The following is a 24,664-nucleotide window of genomic DNA, read 5'->3' as shown; positions in this document are numbered from 1 at the left end:
TGTCTCTAACATGTCAAGAATGAAGACTGATTGTATTTGAAACATATTTTTTTTTACATGTGCCTGATCCGTCATTTAATCACTATCATAACATTATACTAAACTTCAGTCAGAGAAATTAATTGTCTCCGATGCGAATTCAGTGGTAAACCTATAGTTTAGCCACCGAACGCAGGATAGGTGAATAATGTGTTCACCTTTTATTCTGAATATATGCATGGACCTTTCTTATCGCGTCGGTAGAAACTGGGATTTCAGCTGCGATCAGTTTCACAGGAAGAAAAGGTACACATTTTTCTACTAACACTTTTATGAATTTTATACTGGGGTTAGAGGGTTAACATAATTTCAACGATTTTTTTTTTTAATTTCGGAATTCTCGATGGGATTTTACTGGTTGACAATGATGATTAACAACAGTTAATTTATTTTCAAATGCTTTTGACTGTAAAATTCTCAATCATAAGCATTGACTTTTTACTTGTTTTGGAAGATTTACCCATGATTACTTCTGACATCGAATTAATCAATCTAACTGAAACTGCTTCTTTTTGTTGATTCTGAACAATAATGTGCCATTTTCTTCTTCTTATAATTGTTATTACTTTTATTGTTTGCACCTATTCAAAAATCATTGATGAACCTAAATGTATGCACATGGTTTTAAGGGAAAAAAAGACGAAATGCTCAAAACAAAACAATCTATTTATTAAATGAGTGCAATTCATTGCATATAAATACAAATGAACCTTTGTCACAGCATTTATCCAAAAATTATTGACATAAAATCGTAAAAAATGTATATAATAGAATTTTCTAAAGTTGTATCAAGACTAAAAGATTTAATAAAGAAAAGTAATAGTATATGAAAATTAATAAAGAAAATACACATTTAAACTCACATAGACATATAATCAAAATATCAAAGAAAATATTTTGTTTTTGATAAATATAACTGGTATATACTCATACATGGAAGACAGATCACAATCTCATATTTTTATTAACACTTTTTCTCCCTAATAGGTTGAGAATAAAGTAAGCTATTTTCCCTCTATTTAATATAAACTAGACTTTTTAAAGCCCATTTGCTTATTTTATCATCAGTTACCCAATTATTATATTTTGACTGATATGGTTTGTAAATGGACTTCAGTAAAAGTTTCAGAAATTTAATGGCTGCTTTATTTCCTTTAAATATACCTTTACAAAAACATGAATTAATACCAACAAAGAAAATGCAACTATTCAAAAACAAAAATCAACAAAACATTTTATAAGAAAGAAGAATAAAACTACATTTAATTGTAGCAAAAACATAACATTTTAATCTTCAATTAAATCATGTAATAAACAATGAGTAATATAAGTAAAAGAATGAGCAAAATCTACTCACTATTTGATTTTATAGAGAGCATAGATAGTTATAAAATTAAACTATACAAGTTTTATATAGTTTAATTTTTTAAACTATATAAAACTTTTTTTAATAGCCATTTTATCAACCAATGCTTTGTTCTCAATATTACACAGTTAGTAAATTTCATTCTGTTAATGGAAAATTACCCTAGTCATATGTATAATTAGCATAGCACTTCTCCAAATTTGTAAAGCAGAAAACTAATGAGACATTGATTTTTCGTAAAATTCATTCAAACATCTTATATTAACATTATTCTAAATGTTTTACTGTAATGTATATGAATTATGATAATAACATATTAATTAGGAGAATGAGAATAAAATTAACTTAAATTTACATTTAATAATAAATAAATTGAAAATAAATCATAAAAAAAATCTGAATTGAATAAAGCTACAAATCACTCAATAAATTATTACTTCATTTAAGAATGCTCACGAAAAATAACCTAGTACTTAAAATACATTAATGTAATATAAATAAAAAACTAAAATACATTGAATGTTTATTTACATATTAAACAACCTAATTTTTCTCAAGATATTTTACTTAGTGTGAACAGTGTTAATTTGTTTGCTATAAAAACAAACCAAGAAATAGCAATTTTAAAATATTTAATTTTGGTGCATTGATGAATAATTCAATGCAAACAGAGATGCTATTTTTCTTATCTTACAGTTACATTTTATACAAATTGGTAAATGAGCATTAAAAATTAAATATAACATAAAATTTAATGAAATCTTATATCAAAACTCAGTAATGATATAGTTTAACAACAAAATATATAAATAAATTATATCCAGTTGCTTTAAATTTTTTTCACGTAACTTACACAAAATTTCAATAATATCCATGCAGTATGTTTTATATGATACCCCTCTTGAAGCTATGACTTTTTTTTTTTTAAATATGTCGACTAATTAGCTATAGTTTCGCATACTCAAATTTCTAAACAGCAAGCTACGATTGCATAAAACATACAAAATAATACAATTTAATAAAAAATGCAGGTACATTCTCACGTAACATCATAAATAAAAGATTTATTGCCATACGCCATACCTTGGTATGAAACGAGACAATAACAAGTTTGAAAATTTTGAGGGAAGCTTAAGTAGTTTTGATATATTTCTAATTTTACACATAAATTTGAAAGAAATATTTTTCCAATGATTAAGTCCTTCTTTATGTTAGAAAAGTCAAGCAGTTAATTCTAAACCACTAAATATATTATTATAATATACCTTTTAAAAATGTAATATCATTAGTCTCTTAAAAATGGGTTTATGAATGAATGTATAATAGAAGGGCACTGGGACTTTTCTACATGACAAAATCTGTTATTTGAATCTAATTGTGTAAAATTCTCAAATCTGAAATACTTGGACAATTGTCTTTTTGTTTTTTAATAATGGCAAAGAAATAATTCATCACATAACTGCTATGATTTGAAATGCAAGAGTATTAATATTGCTCCTTTTTGATAAAACGGAAGATAGGAAAAAATCCATATACTTTAATAGAATGTTCAAGATTAAGTAAGAAATATCACAATATTAAATATCAATTAAATTAGTATAATCTATCTTAAGTTAAATTCTCATCCAGTTAGAGAAAATAAAATTCATATAGTTCAACAGCAACTTCAAATAACATAATTATACATATATATTACAATACACTACTTATTAGCTTTTCAATTTCAATTTTAATTTATAAAAATATATAAGAGAGAGAGATGACTAATATTTGATTTCTCAATTTTCAGTTTCTTTATTATAATTATGAAATAAATATTTTAACAACACATTAATATAACTGCTCAAATAATTTTTGCAACTAGTGTTGAATTTTACATTTTCTCATAATTCATTTAAATTAGTTATATTTAATGTTTTAATGTCTTTAAGTGATGTGTTTAATCTAATTTTGTAAAACATCAGTGTTTTAAAAATATAAAATTAATAAAAGCATTACATAGCTATGGGATAAATATCCCATATATGATACAAAAACTAAATTAAATCAGGTTTACCAATATGAAAGTGTCATGACATCTAACAAAAATGCTCAATAATGAACGTAACCTCTTTACAATGACATACTAAATGAAAATCAGAAGACTTATTAAAATAAAAATATACCCAAAACTAATTACAAATAAATAAGCAAAATATTACTATGTCACTGAGTATTTTCATAAAAGTTGCAGTAGAATGCTATCCATAAGCATTTATCTGTATACATTTTGTATTCTGTAATAAGTAATAAAATGCACATAATTCATAGTCTATTGTAATTATATAAATAGTGTCTCAAAATGTCATTTTTCAATAAAATGAACTATACTTAGTCAGTTCTTTAAATAAGCAGATCTTAGGTTGCATAAAATATACACATATAGCAAAGAAAATTATATTAGAACAATTTCAAAAATTTAATTGTTCAATTTCAGAAACAAATAACCATCCACTATCTAATTTAAAAGGCAACATATTAGTTTGCAGTTTTCATCATAATGAATTTAAATTAGCTATATTTAATGCTGTGCTTACTCAATGCTTATCACACAAAACATAACTGGAACATATTTATATGCAAAATATTAGAAATCACATAAAGTAGTTTACATTCTAAAGTTAAGTATTATAGATTAAAATGTTAGAGGACTAGTAAATTTTTATTATTATTTTATCATTACATTTATATTTAATTATAATTTTATTATTCAATAGTTTCTTCAATTCAATATTAAAATTCTTTATACATTAATTGCAATTTTAATTACTAATTATATTTTGCAATTATTAATAACTTAATATTGCATTCCTAGAGTTACAATTAAATTAAAAATTTCCATTCCATGTATTAATAAATAATAATAAAAATAATAATTATTAACTTAATGGTGATATTATTATTTAAACCAACTACTAAAATAAAATCATTTAACAGGAGACATTATGCTACATTTGAAATATGATTACATACTTAAAACAGTGAAATGTTTTAACAGTAAAAACTAATCCCTAATTAATTTATTTATAATGGATATTTTCAGCGAGTTTTTATCATGTTTTCTTACCTACAGAAAATGACACAACTACATTGAGTAGTCCTGTAACTTAAATATTCAAATATACAGTTCACTCCAGCATAAAGAAAACACACAAAATATTTTTGTCTAACCCCCCCCCAAAAAAAAAAGATAACACACATGATAAAATCCTAAAAATACATCTAGTGTATGTAGCCTACACAGTACAGTCACGTTTAGCTACTTTCAGTCAAACAAACAACACATTTAAAGTATGGCAATTTATCTAGAAAGTAAATAAATAAATAAATAAATAAATAAATAATAAAAAGATGAAAAAACTGTTAACATTTTTATTTTTAGTTCACTTAAATTAAGTAATCAATAAATGTAGCGGTACCTTAGACAGCCTAATCTACACAACCTAGATTTCACATCTCACTACATCGAACTAAAAAAATTACTTATATTGAAGACTACTGCATCATATATCACATAACAATAAACGAAAACCCAAACTGCAGAGCTTCACAATTGAGAATTCTGAACTTTAGATAATAACAATAACAATAAATTTTAAAAAAATATAAACTAATTGTACAAAAATGTGTGAGTACATCTAAATGCCTGTGCAGTAGATGTGCTTGCAAGATAAAAGGAAGACAATCCTTTGTCCATATAAACCTGCTTTGTTTATACCAAATTAACCATAAAGGAAGATGGCGAGCTAAAATTACAGTATCCCTCTAAAACTATATATTAGGATTTTGAGATCAGTCAAGCTATCAATAATATAGAGCAACCAACATAGAGGTTAGTTTATTTACATAATATATTGTTATTTTATGTGCATTAATAAATTTCCATTGCCTTAACTTGTCACCTTTGTTAACACTGCTGTATCAGACTGAAAGAAAAGTAGTTTTTGTGCTTTTCACATGGAATATGAGATGTATTCAAATGAAATATTATGTTCTTCCACAGGAAAAAGTGAGATCTGTTTCAGTTCAGATTTCATCCCATCTTCAAATATTCTCTTCTTTACAATTTAACTTAATCCCACAATTGTGATGAAAATTATGTACATATGTAAGTACTGATAATCTTTAAATAAAATAAAAACTGTGAATAATTTAAATTCTGTCCTTCATTACATGAAGAAGAATATAGCCATCATTTTTGGTGAAAATTGTCTGACATAATCCTTTCTATTTTAACACTATATCTATAGAAATACTTTACATGATAAAATGACTTTTATCATGAGTCTAGAAACACCATGTAACTTTGGAATATTACTGTACTTTTATAGTGTCTAGTATTCTTTAATAATTATTAATATGGAATTTTATTAAGGTTTATAAAAGCTTTCTTGAAGAGATTTACAATAAAAAATATTTTAAATACTCCTTGCTACCAAAAATGAAAGACATAAGCTTTGTCATGAAGCATATGGTACCTAATAATTTCTGTTGCCTTAATTTCACTTAAAAAATTTCAGTTATTTTAATTATTCATAATTAATAGCAATTAAAAACAAAGAGGTATTTTTCTCAGAATATGCACTCTCATTTTCCTTCATGTTACAGCTGAATTGCATGAAGGATAAATTTCTGAAAATTATGACATACAGATTTTGAAGAAAATAATTAGCAATTTTTCACAGACCAATTTCAGCTAACTGTGCGTTATAATTATGCATACATTACTAATTTTATCAATTTTAAAATATGAAGTAAAAATAATGCAAAACATCTCAAACATTACAATGATGGACAGTGTATCTGTCATCAATAAATACAATTAACTTCTCCAAAGAATAAAATAGTGCTTTCATTTAATGTATTTATCATAAAATCCACGATTTATTTTAATAAAGTTTGATAAAGGACTTTATTTAAATAAACACATCAATTGGCAGCATAATGCAACACTTTCTGGAAGATGATGGCAAAATAGTTTCAGTATCTTTGAACAAATTCTTAAAATTGTTTACATGAGAATTATTTTAAGAATTTTTTACACATTTTATTAAAAATTGTTACTCAATCACACAAACTTTTCTGAAAGCTACATAAAAAAGCGTGAACATTGTTTGTCTACCTTTCTATTACATTTGGTATTATTTTTAATGCATGCTGATGTAGTATAGGAAACGTAGCACTAGCTTTAAAATTTGCTCAGAAAAAAAAATGTAATAATACAAAATTTTTACAGTAAAAATTATAATGCAATCATAAAAACTTTTGCTACATAAAAAAGCCTAAAATTGTTTAGTTACTTTTTAATTATATTTGATATTTTTATTGCATGTTGATATAGTATAGGAAATGTAACACTAGCTTTAAAATTTGTCCAACAAACAAACAAAAAAAGTAACTATACAATTACGACAAAACTTTTACAGTAAAATTATGAGAAAAACAATAAAAGACTATAGCATATATGGTCTTCTTTCAGCACTTATGAAATGTCTATGGCTTATATGGTCGTCTTTTTAATGTTTATGAAATATATATCTGCTTATTAGTAAAAACATTTACACTAAAATTATTGGAATTTTTATCACATTTCCTACACACTGGTTTCCTATAATCAATGAAAATAATACATTTTAATATCTTGGTAAGAAACCTTTAACTATGGGAAGAAATTTGGCTCGGTCCAGTATCTGGACACTGAAATAGAGAGCACATTAATTTTTCTTGACAGGTTTTAGAAGTCTCTTTAACCCTGTTCTCATTTGCAAGTACAACAAAGAGCAAATAATGTAATAAATTTGTAGAAATAACTATATTCAAAATATGAAACACTAAAAAGAAGCATTAGAATTCCTATGACAAAGGTTACAGATTATGAGAAAAATATTTGGAAAAGAAAGTTTTGCCAAGAATTCCCTTCTAAAGTTTAACCTTTCTATTAATTCATTAATAATAATTAATAATATAATAATACACATTAAACAAAAACTGGTATTTTAAACAATTTTTGAAATAATGTTAATTACAGATATCTTTCTTGAAACTTACTGTCACTATCTTTATAAAATTATATAAATTTTAATTTGAAAAATATTTTGAAGGAAACTTGTGAAAACTATGTACTTTATTATATTTATGAAAGTTTGTGTATGGATATTTAAAGCCAATTAACTTCAGTATTCAGTTATCAAGATCCCTGACAAGTAATGAATGAAAATGGTATGAACTGCTCTAAGTCATGATGGAGCTCTAAAGAGAATGATACAGATAATTAAATACATAAATAACTCTGATGTTTTGTAACACCTATCATGACTAATAAGAGTAAAAGTATTAAGAACTGCAAATACAAATTATGTAGTAACTGTACACACCTAATAACGAAATTTTGAATTCTATTCAAAATTTAAATGTAGAGACACAAATTCCAAATTCTGTCTGCCAGAGCTGCAACTGTCAAAACACCATTGTAACCAGTGTGTTCAATATAAGTGGAAAGAAATTTGTAAAAACGGAAACAGAACACCATTTATTACTAGGCAGCAAGAAGAAGGCTGACAACCAGTGCACAGAAGTTGACTGGAAATTCCTTAAAAAAACAACCTTATAATAAATCTCGGTTTATACATTCTTATTCATAAACTCTCTGAGCGGCATGGGTTTTTGTGTCTGTCATGAAGATCTGAATTTAAACAACCTTTAGTAGCTAAATTTGTATATTTACTTATATGTCTCTACTTTCATAAACTGACATTCATTAAGTTGGAATTTATATTATTAAAGAAAATAAGGAAGCAAAATATCCTAAATTATAAGCTAATATAGATCAAGTGACAAAAAAAATCTCATGAGTTTAAAGCTGGTCATGGTGTTCAGAAGGTTAATAAATGAAAACTTTTTTCAAAACTCCTTCAAAATAGCACTACTTTTGAGAACAGTCCTTTCTTCAATTGACAGTTCATAACCATTTTGGAGCCTTCCAGTGCCCAAACGTAAAATCGCTGAACACTAGTAGATCCAACCTAGGTTTGAATCCAAGCAAATGGGCTAGCTGCATAGGTGTTTCTGTGGTTATCCCATGTATAACATTTATATGAGCCAATTTCCTTTACAAAGTCCTCCACGAAGGCATCTTTTGCATTAGGCAGATAGCTTTGCCATATTAAATTAAATCAACCAATCATAACCATTTCATAAAAAATATCACTATTTTTTTCAACTCTTATCTCAATTTCCAGGTATTTTTTCTTTCTTTTTAATTAGAATAGCAATGAAATAACTTCTCATAAATCTAATTAAAAACAGTCAATGGAAAAATATATCTTTTCCAGAAAGAAAGATATTTATTTCCTACTCCAATATTGAATCTTCTCTGCATATATAACCTCACATTAGCAGCAATTACAGTGATTTCACATTTTATCAAAACCAAGTTCCAATGTTGTAACATTCCCCGTAATGGAAATTATGGAAAGAGAAAATGCTATATAAAAATCTACAGAATTAAAAAAAAAATAATAATAATAAATCAAATTAATAAATAAATAGCTTTCCCAAAACTCAATTCCAATAGTAAAATTTTTTCTTAAATATTTTTCTTAACCATAAAAATTTCAAATTTAGGAAACAAATATACTTATCAAAAACTGAAAGAGTTTTTATATTCCCATTCCTAAAATATATCACAGATATGCAATATTGTGTGGATTATATCACATCTAATTAGATTCCTTGTGCAAATATACATTCTACTTATTAATCATAACAATTTTTCTTTTGTATTTTCAGGTATAAATATAAAAGTAAAACCTTTTCTCACAGAATACTGGTTTATCTTTAATTTAGTAATTAAAAACAAAAAATAAATAAATAAGAAATATTATTTTAAATGCTAGTTCCTTATACTTTCAACATACTCATAAACTTTGAATTAAAATCTAGATCTTTAACAAATGGTAATTGTTAACTTTCTAAGTAGGATTTTTTAAAAATATATATATAGAATTACTTCCATTTATAAAATAGGCATTGGTTTAAAGTTGCAATAACTTTTAGAACAGGAAAGGGGAGGATACAATACTCATAAGTGTGAAAGATATTTAAAAAGCATATCCATAAAGCAACTGATGCAAATATTTTTAGAGGGCATCCTAAATAATTTAACTGCTCTAATTTTTATTCTTCACAGTATGACTGAAGCGCATTCGCCTCTGCATGCCTTTAATTAGAGCAAAGAGAATATTAAAAAAAAAAAAAAAAAAAAAAAAAAAAAATCTATACATTCAAATCTTTAGTTCTTGCTATAAAAAACAGAACTGAAGCTGGTATTTAACAAATATAGTATTATGCATAACCTTTGTTATATATATAACTACATCATAATGTAGCACTTGCTTAATGGCCTTCAGAAGATTAAGCATCCAGAAAGTACATGATGACATACAGCAGTATGGGCAGAAGAGTTGATACAGGACAGAGAGTAAACTTTATTCCCTGAAATAATGCCAAAACCAGATTACTAATTCTAAACAACATAAAAAGTAAAAAAGCATACCATTTAACTACTGCTCTAAGTATGCGATGTAAAAAAGCAAATTTTAAGAACTACAACTAAAACTGAATTACCCCCCCCCCTTCTTTTTTTTTTCCCAAATTAATCAGGTGATGAAATATATTTGGTAACAGATATATCATTCATTAAAATAATTCTTATCTTAAAAATGTGAGAATAAACAACAAAACACTTTACTTCATATAAAGGTTTATTTGAAATACATTTGCATTTGGAAACATTGAGCAATTTGTAAACGACTATAAAAATATCATTTCAGTTTGATACATCTTAGACTTTAAGAAAACATAAAGTAAATTATTACAAAAAAAAAATCAGAAGCAAAACAAAAAGTATGACATTTACTAAATTTTCTCAGCAGTCCTGAAAAACTACAGCAGTCATTATTTGTAAACCATATTCTACCAATACAAGTGACTAAAATAACTGAATTATTATCAGCTTACATAACAAATTCACAAAAATGATGATATAATACATATTGGTGGCCTTAGATCTTAAGTTTTGTATTAGACTACTAGGCCATATGAATTAGCTATTAAGTACAGGGTGATTATAATTAAAGTTTAAGTTTCAAAACGCTATAAAAAAAGAACCACTGATGAAAATGATGTGAAATTTGAAAGGAATGTTATTGAAGAAGGCGGAAAGCGTATGGCAGAAGAAAAAATTTAGTTTCAAAAGTTAGAAACAGATGGCGCTGTAAGCGGCAGAATCACGACGAGAAACTAGAAATGATTCGTAAAATAACGGCTAAGGTGGAAGTTACACATTAAAACGCATTGATGAATTAGAATTGTTGAATAATTTTATTTGCATGACTGTACATATCACATCGAAAGGGACAAATCGGTTTCAAGAGTTTTGCGGCGACATACCGCATAAGAACCATTCATCAAAGAAGTTCGGAACTGTCGCGAGACTGGCGCAAAACATGTTCAATATGGTGTCCACCGTTGTGTGCAACAAGTTGAAAGCGACAAACAGCATGTTTCACAACGGATCGCAGTGTATCCGGGGTGATATTCAGAATGTGTTGCGAAATGCGTGCCTTTAATTCCGCTAAATTTGCAATTGGAGCACGGAACACAACATCCTTCAGATATCCCCACAGCCAGAAATCACACGGAGTAAGATCAGGCGATCGGGACGGCCAGGCTGTAGGGAAATGACAGCTGATAATTCGAGCATTTCCGAAATGGCGCCTCAGCAGCTGCTTCACGGGATGTGCAATGTGCGGAGGAGCGCCATCTTGCTTAAAAATGATTTCATCCACACATCCATTCTGTTGCAGAGCTGGAAGCACGTGGTTGCGCAAAAGAGACGCATACCTCTGACCAGTGACGGTTGCGGTAACAGGACCGGAAGCACCCGTCTGCTCAAAAACATATGGTTGTAAGATGAATGATGCCGTAAAGCCACACCATACCGTGACCTTTTCAGGATGAAGTGGTACGGGGTGCGTTGCCAGTGGATTTTCTGTTGCCCATATTCGAAAATTCTGGGTATTAACGTATCCTGTCAGATGGAAATGGGCTTCATCTGTCCACAAAAGTTTCCACGGCCATTCATTATCCACTTCCATGCGAGCCAGGAATTCTAACGCAAACGTCTCCCTAGCTGTCAGGTCAGACGGAAGCAACTCCTGCACATGGACAATTTTGTACGGATAGCATTGCAGGATGTTTCGTACAATTTTCAGCACCGTGCTCGTAGGCCTGTCCAATGTGCGGGCAATTCCTCGTGCACTGCACGGTTGCACACCACCGGCCGACCCCTCCTGTAATGCTGTGGCTACTTCATCAACTACCGTCGAATGCACTCGTTTTCTCTCTCTACCAGATTGCACATCAAACGAACCTGTCGTTTCGAATTTTTGCATCATTTTCTTTAGACCTACGACACTCATTGGACCAACGGCTTCTTTTATACCCTTCAGTGTCCTGAATTTTTGCAGAGCTACTCTTGCACAATCATCATTCTTGTAATACAGCTTTACCAGCAGAGCGCGGTCCTGCAGTGAAACACCCATGGCGAACGTCTGAGACGCGAAACGAGGAACAGCCTGGTACCTGGCGGCTTTATAACACTGAAATTTAACTAACATTTTAATTTACGTCTTCTTCCGCTTGCAGCGCCATCTGTTGCTAACTTTGGAAACTAAATTTTTTCTTCTGTCATACGCTTTCCGCCTTCTTCAATAACATTCCTTTCAAATTTGACGTCATTTTCATGAGCGGTTCTTTTTTTATAGCGTTTTGAAACTTAAACTTTAATTATAATCACCCTGTATATGCAACAAAATGAATGTGTTTCCTTTTCTTTTTGCAAGATAAAATACAGAAGACCTTAAAAATTAAAATGTAACTGACAAATTCAGAAAATAATTCATTAAGATTTTTCATATATTTATTCAGATTTCCCAAGAAGATTGCTTCAGATACATACAAACATAAGAAGCTTATTTTTTTATAAAATTTTTAATAAGATATAATAATTTACATATATATATATCACAGAAATTACTACCACCATAAATAGCTCTCAATAAATTATTTTTAAACAAATACTTACGTTTTTAATATATATTAACATGTCTTGAAAATTTCAAATTGTTTTTACTCATGCTAACAAGTATAATTAATAAAAACCTCAGAATTTTTTTAATATTTTTGAAATTATATACTTCTATTTAATTTTTTAGCGCACAATTAACTAAACTGAAATCCAAAAATATTTTTAAATCATATGACAATTTCTCTAAATCATCACACAAAATAAAAAAAGAAAAAAATGACTAAAATTTATATCTTAATTATATTTATAAATTTTCCTCATTTCTGCATTTGTTTGCATCCTCAAGATTATAATGAAAAAATGCTGAACATTTCAGCATTTATATAATAATAAGGTTTTTAAATAGTTATGTTTTTACAAACCAGCATCCTTATCCTCAAGAACCTTGACAATTCTACAAAATACTTTTTAAAAAATTCTATCCTTCATTTAGTCATCAATATATTGTACAATAAACTTATTTCCTGTATATTTTGCAAATTATAAAGGCATCTAAAGATCGATGCACTTCTTTGAAACTGGCAAAATTCTTTAGAATGCTAAAGTAAAATATATATGCAACTTAATTGATTTAAAATGTAACTTAAAACTAAGAATTATAATATTTTTTTTAATGTTTAAAATAAATTTCTAAATTCCGCTTTTTAAGTTCTCAGCAGCAGGTCTCTCTATAAGTGTATTAAAATTTAATGTCTACCATAAGTAATTTGTATACATCAGCAAGCGAAAAGAAAAAATATTAGCTATTTATTATGTTTGTATTATCTTTACACTTTCTTATATAACTTTTTTAAAAATCAACATCAAGGGAAATTTTTGATTTAACAAACATTCATGTGATCTTTAAACTAAGAAATGGTAACATTTCATAAGTAATACATCATTATGACATCAGTACATAACTCATGTCTTATTATACAGAATTTATATGCAAACTGACATCAGTTCTGAATAAAGAAATTGTATTCTTAGAAAAATTAAGATTTTAAGTCTTTAACGTACTGTCATAACAGTAAAATATATACATTAGTACCTCCTGTAACAGAAGCCTTCATTTAAAGGACAATTCAGTTGGCCCCAGTTGCTTTGAATTGGGCATGCATTCGGTCTATTGGAAAGTTCTGTTTCTATTACAACAATTTTTTGACACATAAGCACATGTTTATTTGCCGTATGCTCACCTCTTTATTTTTATTACTTAATGTATACATAATGATGTAGCAAATTAACTAAAGGAAATATTAACTAAAAGAAAGTTGATTCACATTAGTCTCAAGTGTGAAGCGATAGTGTACCCATGGCTACTGATAAAATTCATTTACGTATTTCATACAAATTTCAAGAAGGAAGAAATGCTACAGAAGCATGTAGAAATTTATTTAAATTGTTTGGTGAAGGTACAGTTTCTGATAGGATCTGCAGAAGATAGTTTGAAAAATTTGAAATACGTGATTTAAATCTTTCTGATAAGCCACGTTCTAGGCAAGCATCTTTGATCAATGACGATGTTGTTAAATCATGCTGGAGCAAGATAATTTTCCAACAACATCGGAGATTGCAGAAAGGCTTAATTCAGCTCAGCAAACCATTTTGGACCACATTCACAGGATAGGATTAGTGTGGAAATATTCATGATGGATGCCACATGAATTAAGTCCGAAGAATTTGGATGATCGAGTCATTATTTGTACCTCTCTGCTTGCTCGGAACAAAATTGAGCCCTTCTTGAACCGGATGATAACCGGGGATGAAAAGTGGATTACCTATAAAAACATCGTAAGGAAAAGGGCATATTGTGAACCCGGAAAACCTAGCCCTTCCCTCTCTAAACCCAAATTTGACTCTTAATAAGAGAATGTTGTGTATATGGTGGGACATTCGAGGACCAATACATTATGAGCTTTTAAAACCCAATGAAAAATTCAATTCAGAAAAGTCAACAACTGTATAATTCAAAGATAGCAGTCCAAGAAAAGATGCCAGCGATGTTCAATAGAAAGAACATCATGATAATGCCAGGCCATATGCTGCTTTAGAGACTCATAAAAAAATTGCAGAACTAGGCTGGGAAATTCTGTCACATCCACCATATTCCGTGGACTTAGCACTCTCCAACTATCACTTGTTTTTGTCCTTATAAAAATTTTTAAGGTAAAAAAATTCAAAAATTAAGAAGATATCAAACAAGCACTGGTTAAATTTTTCACAACGAAAGATACATTTTTCAAAAATGTGATATACAAATTCACATTGGCAAGAAGTTATTAATAATAAAGGCAATTATATTATTTAACAAAGTTTATTGACAGTAAGAAAAATTTGTATTTTGTTTTTCTTCAAAAACAGACAGAACTTTCCGGTACACCGAAATTTCCAGGACACTTCTATTTAAGGGACAAAACTTCTGGTCTTCAAAACGATAGGTGTTCCTTTATTAGGAGGTACTACTGCATAACAATACAAATAAATATGCAATGAAGCACATATTTAATCATTTCAAGCCAATTCTAAATAAACTATAATACAAATAAATAGATAAAGAACAACTTATTACAATAAGATGAACAACATATATATTTTGATCCCATATATTGTTTTCATGTTTAGTTAAATGAATACTTTTTAATCACGACATCATATACTACATAGTAATTTACATTACAATTTTCTTAAACTGTTATCTGTGTTTTTCATGAATGGAGAAGCAGAATACACTCGACTTTAATTGGTTGACAAAACTCAGATAATTAGTTGAGTTGGTAAATATTTTGAGCTTATGTAAACACTTTTTATATCTGATATGGATACTGCTAAATATTAAATATCAAAATTTCCTTTCACATAGTTCTTCCTTACATTAAAAACACACTGCATATGCCATTTAACATACAAAATAATACTAAAAAGTATTATAATGTTTGAAATAAATTTATTAGCCTTCAAAATATTTTTTTATTAAAATAAACCGCATACATTTTTCAGGTCATGAAAAAATTATATATTTTTTTATTTATAAAAATATCAGATATTCAAAATTATTTTGGAAGAGAATAATTATAGATACATAAAAAGTTAATCATGAAATATAATAATTTGAGAACATTATAATATACTTTTAATGTTGACATAAAGAAAGGAAAATAAATAAGTAGAATTGTTTATAAGTATTAGAATTTATACAGAGAAAGTAAAATACCTTTAAGTTTCACTAGAATATTTTGAAATTATTATCTTTATCACAAATTTGCAACAAGATGAAACTGACAAATATTAGAGGGAAGATTGATAGGCATATTATTGGTTGGATGCATTCTACTGCACAAACCTTAATAAAGTCAGAAGTGACAGAATAAAAAACATACAAGGAAATGATGATCTACTTTTAATTTCAAAATGTAACTTTCAAGTCAATGCATTTTGCAAAATACTGCACAAAAGCCATTTAGGATACATCTTAATTTTATTCGTTACTTCAAGGTAACTGGTTTTTCCATAATGCGATATGGTGATGAAGCTGATGATACAGTTTGTATTAAGAATATTTACAGCAGGGCAATACTGCAATGATCATCAAATAAAATTCATACAAATATATAATTAATTCATATATAAATTACTACAACTAAATCTTAAATTCTGCTTATACATTTCATTTAATCTCAATATTATAAATAAGTATTTCATATACAACAAATGAAAAAAATATATACATACAGAGAAGTGGAGAGAGAAAGAAGTTACTATTCCACATGCATTTTAAGGATATAAATAATTAAGCAATTTATGGAAAGTAAAATGTCTCTTTTAACTGTTAAATATTAGCTTAAACTAAATTGAATAATGCTTGGGTTTACATTTAAACAATTTTCATTACATCTTATCATTACTTCACATATTAATGTGAATATTGAGATTAAATGAATTATTATAATATGTAATACAGCATATTAACATGAATTGAAATAAATAAATCATAATGTATTTGTGTGCAGGTTTCATGCAACTATACATTGACTACAAGACTGATATTTCATTATCACATACCAAAACAAATGAGAATTTTATGACACATAAAAACAAATGAGAATTTTATGACACATAACTTTAGTATAAACAATACTAGTATACTCAAATCTGTCAGACCTTTAAGAAGCTGTACCTTTGTCCAAGAAAAAAATAATTCATAATATGTAACTAAAATTTGATTTATGAATGCTCAATTTATATTTTTCAAAAAAGAATTAAACTTGTTATTAGAGCATAAATGATAATAACAAAATACATTTATCTAATTATTGTACATGTAAATGTACACTTTCTAACATTCAAAATTTTTATAATATTTTACTCTTAATTTAACAGAATATAACAATTTCAAATAATGAGTAGCAATTTAAAAAGTTATACAGCATTAAACATAGCATAAAAGAATATAATACTAGCAAAAAAATCATCTTTTAATTCATCCCATATTTTCAAGCCTGGAAACATCATTAAGACAGCTGAGTATGCAGCTGACAGGAATATCATTTTTGCATGTTAGTTGATCAATGTATATTGATTAAGATCATGGAAAAGCATGTGAGAATTATCTGCCTACAAAGAAGAATGCCTTTGTGAAGTATATTTTAAGGTAAAATTGTTTGTATTTATGCTACACACAGGGAAACCAAAGCATGTACACAGAGATTTGGACTGAGGTCAAACTAGTAGTCAGCAGTCTTATTGCTCGGCTGCTGGTAGATCTGTTGATCTATGCATTAGTGCTTGTCAGAAGTATATGATTGCTGGTGGGCGAATGTTTAAGCATCTTCAATAAATTTTCATTTATATACCTCAATGTCATATTGTAAACATGTGGTTAACAGACATGCTGCAATATTTTCTTTTCCTAATACTGCATTTCTCCTTATTTGTTTACTTCTAGCACTCCTGGGTTTGCATTTAGCATATGATCCTGTAGGTTCATATGCTTTGAGTACAATTTGGAGTACACTAGACCATATTTTAAAGGCACACCAAATTTTGAACCATATGTTGCAAATACATTTAGTATGTACACAGAACACAGATACATTTATAGATGAAAAATAAATAAGTTAATGCATGAATTAAATACACATATTCACATAAAGATAAGATTGCAGTGGAATGATATAACTTTACAGAAGTAATAACATATACATTTGCAGAAAGTTTCCATTTCAATGGAATGATATAACTAGGACTTTTAGGTACTTAACATATTTCCCCCTCTATTATTTTTGACAAATAAAACTATTAATAATGTAATTTAATGCCAATAACAGGTGAACATGACCTGTTTATAAGCCCCAACCCTCAATCAACCAGTTTAAACTGGTGCACATACTCAAAATATTAAAAAAATCAAGGGTTTGGCAAAATGGTGTAATAAACACACTGCATGTCATCACTCAGATATCAGTATTTAAACAAATTTACATGGTGTTAATGTTACAAAGAAAATAGTTATTATTTTAAATACCATTAGAGATTTTGATCAACTAAAATGAGTGGCATAAATTTTGCTGAATTTGTTTGAGAGATTTTTCTCAAAACTAATATTCATTTGTTTCTACATGCTAGCTAATTTGTATCTGTTGATTATCTAATTAATAAAGAGCAATCTGGTCCTCCAAACTTCCAGAATGACTGGTGCAATTTTGAAGGATCTCTGTCAATTTTCACTGCTGACAGGAAAATATGTAAGTACCAATTTTTAGATCACAGAAAATTTTGTACACATGAAAACAAATAAAGAAAAATATAAAATCTGGTATATTTACAAAATCCAGAAATATCTATATGACATGTGACAACAAAGCAAGTTAAGAGCAAAAACACTGAATTTGTGAATAAGGGTAGACAAAATACATGCAGTGTTGACATGCACATTTTAAAATTAGCAAAGATTACTAAGTATTCTAACAACTATAATTTATAATGCAACAATTAATAAATAAGTTAATCAAAAAAAATATCTATAATCCATTATTATTAACAGTACATCTATTATTGTACATAAATTACATATAAACACAAAATAAATCCCTCTTACAACTATTTAACATCTTGCAAATTAAAAATAAATAAGAAATAATATCACATTTTGGGTAAAGACAGTTTGAAACAATTCATTTTACTAACAAATTAGATAAATTTACAAAAAATTATTCTTTGCATTTATCAATAAATTGTCAATTTCTTTGCAAACAAATAAAAAATAATCTCTAAATAACACTACTCAAATATGAGAATTTTGATAAAGATATGTCTAAAAGTGTATCTCATATAAAAATCGATCTTTCTCCATCATTCCTGCGAAACTACTAAGTAAAACAACTTGCACATAAACTATATTAATATCTGAAAATCTAACTGTAAGGAATTTGTTTAATACAATGAAAATAATTTATATAATTGAATCACAAAAAAAAAAAAAAAAAAAAAAAAAAGAGATAATTATCTCATTACTAAAAAATAAATTTTAAGAAGCTTTTTAAAATATAGATACTTTGAGACCATTAGATTAAAGCCATAATAATTAATAAATAAAATAAAACAGAAATTTTAAACTTTGGAAAAATTTTTGTTTCTAGAAATTTCACCTTCAAACTCTTAACATGAGGAAATGTGAATAAACACATTTATTTTTTCAGAAACATCTTCAAAATATAAATTTCAGTGAAAATTTACCATATCTCAGTTAAAGGTCTAGTTTTATCTCCCAAATGTATAGAAAAATAACTTAATAATTACAAAAATTTTTAAATAAAACTGAACAAGCAGTTAATATTTTTCTTTGAATCCTCCTTCCACATGTTTAAAAAATATCTAGCTTTTGAAGCGAAAAAGACTTTTTATTAATAAAAACACCTATGCATTTTTAAATGCGTTTTCATATAACACTAAATAAATTTTGTGTAACTTATTATCAAATGCACAAAGAACATACAGATTAGGCATCTTTTTACTTGTTCAAAAAATAACAAGAAGAGAGAAGAAATTAATACACATTCAAATTTTACAGAAATATAAAACAAACATAAAGACATTTGCTTTAAAGTTAAAAATAGAAAATTAAGATATAAAGAATATAATTAAAACATCTGAAAACTGTTATGAACTTCTCTGTTACATCATTATACATTTTTACAGATTTACAGACAAAAAAATTACCAATTGACCTTATTTCTTAAATGTTACATTATTTGTAATTATTAAACAAGGCTTTTTAAGCACATAAACTGTACTACTCATTCAGAATAAATATCCTAAAAAACACAAACCAACCTGAATGAGTCAAAAAAATGAGTCAGATTTACACAATTTAGAGTGAATTTCTGCAAGAATACTTACATTACATAACAATGGAGTATTGATGCTTTCAGTAATTAACAATACTTTTCCTTCTTTTTGATGATAGTATTTATTTACAAGATAATTATGTATTGTGTTAATCACACAGTAGGAAATCTATACATTAATGTCACCATATCAAATATTTAAAAACACAAAATTAAACTGCCTTAAATAACTAATGTACCTTGCTCAGCAATAATGTAATACACATTAAATGATTTCCCTGAAAATTTTTAGGCTAGATTTAATAAAATATTTTGAATGTAATTACTCCAAATTTTCTTTCACAAATATTTTGACTGTTGATTATAGTTAATACAGTTTTGAAGATACCCCAACATGTTTTGGGCATTATTTTATAATTTTTATTTAACAACATTATTTTATAATTTTTATTTCAGTTTTTTAAATAATATATATTGGAAGTGATTCTGTTCGAACAGGTTACAGCATCCAGTGGAAATGTGTTTCTGCTCCAGAAATTTACTCAGTTAATACAAATTTGAAAAATGGCCACATTCATCTGCTACACAGAGAATAACTATGAATATTTTATGCAAAATTTAATTACAAATAATGAAACAATGAAAAAACACATCTCAGGGTTTTCTATGAATATTTTCCATTAATTAATGTAGAAAAGTTGAAAAAACTGAGCCATTACTTAGTGGGAGAACTAGACACATATACAAATTTCATTCTAAGATTAAGGGAAATATCGAATCTAAGGAACAGTACTTATTTTCATATATTTCACTTTTGATATTTAAAAGACCACAGCCCTCATACAACAGTCTCACTAGGACATGGTTCGAGAGCTGGGAAAAATCACCTTATCCCAGTTTAAAATGACATTCCATAACATTATTTTGCTTTCATACAAACTAACCAACAGTTTGTTTTACTGAAACTGCCATTACTAAGTATCTGTGATAAAACTGTAGATATTTAAATATCTTATTGTATTAATGATTAAAGTCTTTAATATTAGTATACAAAAATAATACACAATAAAGAAAATCATCATGAGGCAAAAATTTAGAAGACCAGAAAAAGAAGAGAAAAATTAATTAATCATGTCCACTTAAATGAACAGATAAAGTTTTACATAAAGATCCTTCCTCTGACAGAGGGTTCAAAATTCAAGATGAAACTTTATGAATGCTTAAGCTACAAGCAATTAAAGTTGCAAAAATCTCTCAGCTAAAAGCAAACAATAATAATAATAATTTAAAAAAAGAGAGAGAGAGGGGGTGTTTTTTTTTTAATATTAAATACAGAATTTAGGATATTGTGGAAGAAAGCTCAGCAGATGAAAACATTTTGAAAAAAAAAAAAAAGAGGGGGGGGGGAAATTATGTAATATTAGCTAACACTTTTGATTAATTAATACTTTAATACAAAAAGTTCTCTTAGTTTCAAAATAAAAATAATACAGTTTTTATTTTTATTTTAAATATTATTATTATTTAACTTTTAGAATCTAACAATGTTTTCTAAAATAAGTTCTTTGGTTTTTAGCAACACAAATTTGACTAACACAGCACATTTTAGAAAATCTAAGGACAGTATTGCAAAGGATTTACCTACGTTCTATAACACTTTTATCATTTCAAAATAAAAAAAAACTTTTAACTAAAAGGATTTTAGCTTAACAAGCTTTTAATTTTTTAGCTTTGATGTTATTATTTTTGCTTCTAAAGTACATTACAAAGAAATTTTTAAAAATGCTAAATCACTTAAAATAAATATTATTTCCCAAATGAAAAGTTACTTTGTAAAATGCACATGACTAAGTCTACAGTTTTATTTATACTTCCCAAGCATTTCTTCATTAGTATAAATATTACTGATATGGTTAGCCATGGAAAGGGGAGAATAATTAATTTTAATAGACATAGAGGATAATAGAGGACTCTTTTCTTTCTTTCTTATTATTATAACTAAATCCCTTCTTTATTCTTTTAGAAGATACTTTACACACTTGATGACTATTGGCACATAGATCGAAAAAAATGTCTTTAGAAACTAAAATGTGTCTATGGATACAAAGTCACATATTTTGCAAACTTTCTCCTACGTTTTCTTTGTCGGAAAAACAAGAAAATAATTATTATCAATAAAGCTGAAACTAAATAAAGGGAAACACAAAGACTAATGTCTGCAAAAGTAAACCACTTAAAGTTCCACTTTTCAAAATATGAAACACTTTTAAACTGAATTACCATAGAAGAATTCTCTACTCCTGCAATCTGGTCAACAGACAGAGCTTCTTTCACTTGCGGAACTTGTGAGTTGATGATGCTGTCTTTTCCATAAAAGTGTTGAAGATATCGTAGAACAAGAGCTTTATCCCACTGGATATTTCCAGATTCATCTTCCTCAATCCGACATTTTCCACACATTTCTTTAGTTGGAAATTGAATCTTGGGATACTTTGGATCCTCAGTAACATCACCAGCTAGCCTCTGATTTACTCTGTTATGTGCATTCCATAACCAAAGTGCAGCCTCTCGAGCTGTGCTCACTTCATCTTCAAGATTTTCTGCCATTTTTGCAAAATTCTGAGAACATTCTTCACAAGTGAAAAAATGCTTAACATAGTCTCTAATAGTGAACAAAGCATTTGTGCCCCATTTCTTCATATCTGAAATATAAAAATTAATGTAATACAATAAGATATTTTTTATTAATTTCTTTTAAAAAACAATCCAATAATGTTTTTTTAACATCCATTAGCAATTAAAAAAACTAAAGAGTAAATTCATAGCACATTTTAACTCATAGTAGACATATACATTACAAAAATTAAAGACATATACATTACAAAATACTCTTTCATAATTATTACAAATACAAACAAATATGGAAACCAAATTAAACTCAAAACTGTAGATGTTACCATCAGATGAAAAAGATAGCTTGTTAAATTATTAAAACAGCATACAGATATGAAATAATAAAAATAATTTACACAATTTCAAGAATGAAATTCAGCTTAAATTTTACATTTAACTTTTAAACGTGAAAATCAAAAACTTCTTTTAATCCTTCAATGCAATGAATTTATTTTAAAATTTTTAATATAATAGCCTCCAAAGATTGAAAAAAAAAAAATGTTTGTATTTCTTAGAATTGAAGACATTAAATCACCCACAATGAAATATTCATTCTGCAGGGAAAAAATTCGGTCAGCTATTTGATGACTATTCAGTTATGTACTACAAATTTCACAACTCTATTAAATTGATTTAAGAATTACTCTCTAACACAGTAGTTCCCAACCAGGGATGCTCTGGCTACCTTGGAGGTGCAAGATAATATTTTAATTTTTTGTTTTGAAGAAATGATTAATAATAATAAGTCTCTAATTCAAAGTGTATAGAAAGAAACTGTGGACCATTTGGAAATATTACCATAAGTCATTTGATGGGTGATTTAAAGGAGGAGAATTGAAAATTTCAGAAACACAAATTATATACACATATTTTTTTAATTTAGATATGTCGGATGAAGAGCTGAAGGATGATCTTTCAGACCTACACACAAATAATGTTCTTGAAATGCAGTTTGGAAGAATACTTTGGAAAAATTAGAAATTACTTAGGTGCACAAGCAGATACATGATTTGCCATTAGTAACAAAGTGCCACAATTTGAAAAACTCTTATCCAATAAACAGGAACAATAAATTTATTAATTTTTTGTTTGAAAGCTTTATGCAAATGTTAATTTTTGTAATTTTTCTTATTCCCATGTTTCATTTTAATTTATTATTAAAATTTGATCACATAACTCTTTTTTTTGGGGGGGGGAATTGCATTAGGGAGTATGAGTATTTATTGAAACACTTTTAGGGATGCAGGGCATTAAAAAGATTCAAAATCCCCACTCTAACATAATCTTAAAAAATTTCCTACAAATTCAGTATCTTATACTTTATTGCCAGAACAGTTTTGTTATGAAAAATGGAGACTATGTAAGCAATAATGTCAATAAATTGTAAATATGGGCTATGTTACAGGATATCTTTCTTTAAATTTAAGCAATATTTTTAAATGCTGAGCATTATAATTATTGAGCCTAATAACTGTCAAAGACCAACATCGGCCAAGTTGTAAATTGCTGAACACTGGTAGTTCAGTCCGATGTTTGAATCTCATGAACAAGCTGCTTGCATGGGCATTTTTGCGGCTTTCCCCCATGTGTAACATGTATACAAACCAGTTTCTCTTAGAAAGTCCTCCATGAAGGCATTCCTCCCCTTAGGCAGATAGCCGTCGAGGCTTTGCCATAATCACATAAAACCACACCAATAACTGTCAAAACTCATACTTTTAAAAATAAAACAATCAATTTCAGTGCACTTAAAGAAAATCTCTCATCTTGATATGAACTTACATCCACGAGCATCTTCAAACATGTTTTCTGCTTGTATGGTTAAAGTATGGAACAATGTCCACAGAGAGCAAGGATATCCTCTGTATCTTGGTTCACTGCCTTTGCAGCCTACCCAATCACGCATTTTCGGTAAGTAAATCTCACTTCCCTGAAAATAAGTGAATAAAGCAAAATTTAATATTAGTATCATAACAAAGCTGAAATATTATACGGGGTGTGGCAGGGAAACTAGCTTATTTTAAAAATGAATAACACAAATAGTATAAGCGATATCAGTTTAATTTTTTC

At 27.7% G+C, this 24,664-nt stretch overlaps 1 protein-coding gene across 2 annotated transcripts in view; it reads right to left on the bottom strand.

Annotated features, from left to right (window-relative positions):
* Nucleotides 1-686: 686 nt before the first annotated feature.
* Nucleotides 687-24,664, bottom strand: part of LOC118197219 (sulfhydryl oxidase 1-like) — a 92,346-nt gene continuing 68,368 nt past the window's right edge. The window contains exons 9-11 of one of the 2 annotated variants that reach the window (XM_085817453.1): nucleotides 24,377-24,524; nucleotides 22,202-22,623; nucleotides 687-9,937 (exon numbers count right to left, since the gene is read on the bottom strand). In XM_085817453.1, coding sequence (XP_085673579.1) covers nucleotides 9,857-9,937; nucleotides 22,202-22,623; nucleotides 24,377-24,524 — 651 coding nt within the window. In that variant the 3' untranslated portion in view covers nucleotides 687-9,856. Of the gene's footprint in view, nucleotides 9,938-12,411; nucleotides 22,624-24,376; nucleotides 24,525-24,664 lie in introns of those variants that run through there. The other variant, XM_085817450.1, reaches the window with a different exon arrangement.

The sequence above is a fragment of the Stegodyphus dumicola genome, chromosome 1, assembly GCF_044657685.1.
Source record: "Stegodyphus dumicola isolate Sdum_Otavi_A_Nest chromosome 1, ASM4465768v1".
Classification (NCBI taxonomy): Eukaryota; Metazoa; Arthropoda; class Arachnida; order Araneae; family Eresidae; genus Stegodyphus; species Stegodyphus dumicola.
The sequence above is the reverse complement of the archived record's forward strand: the minus strand, read 5'-3'. Positions and strand labels throughout refer to the sequence as shown.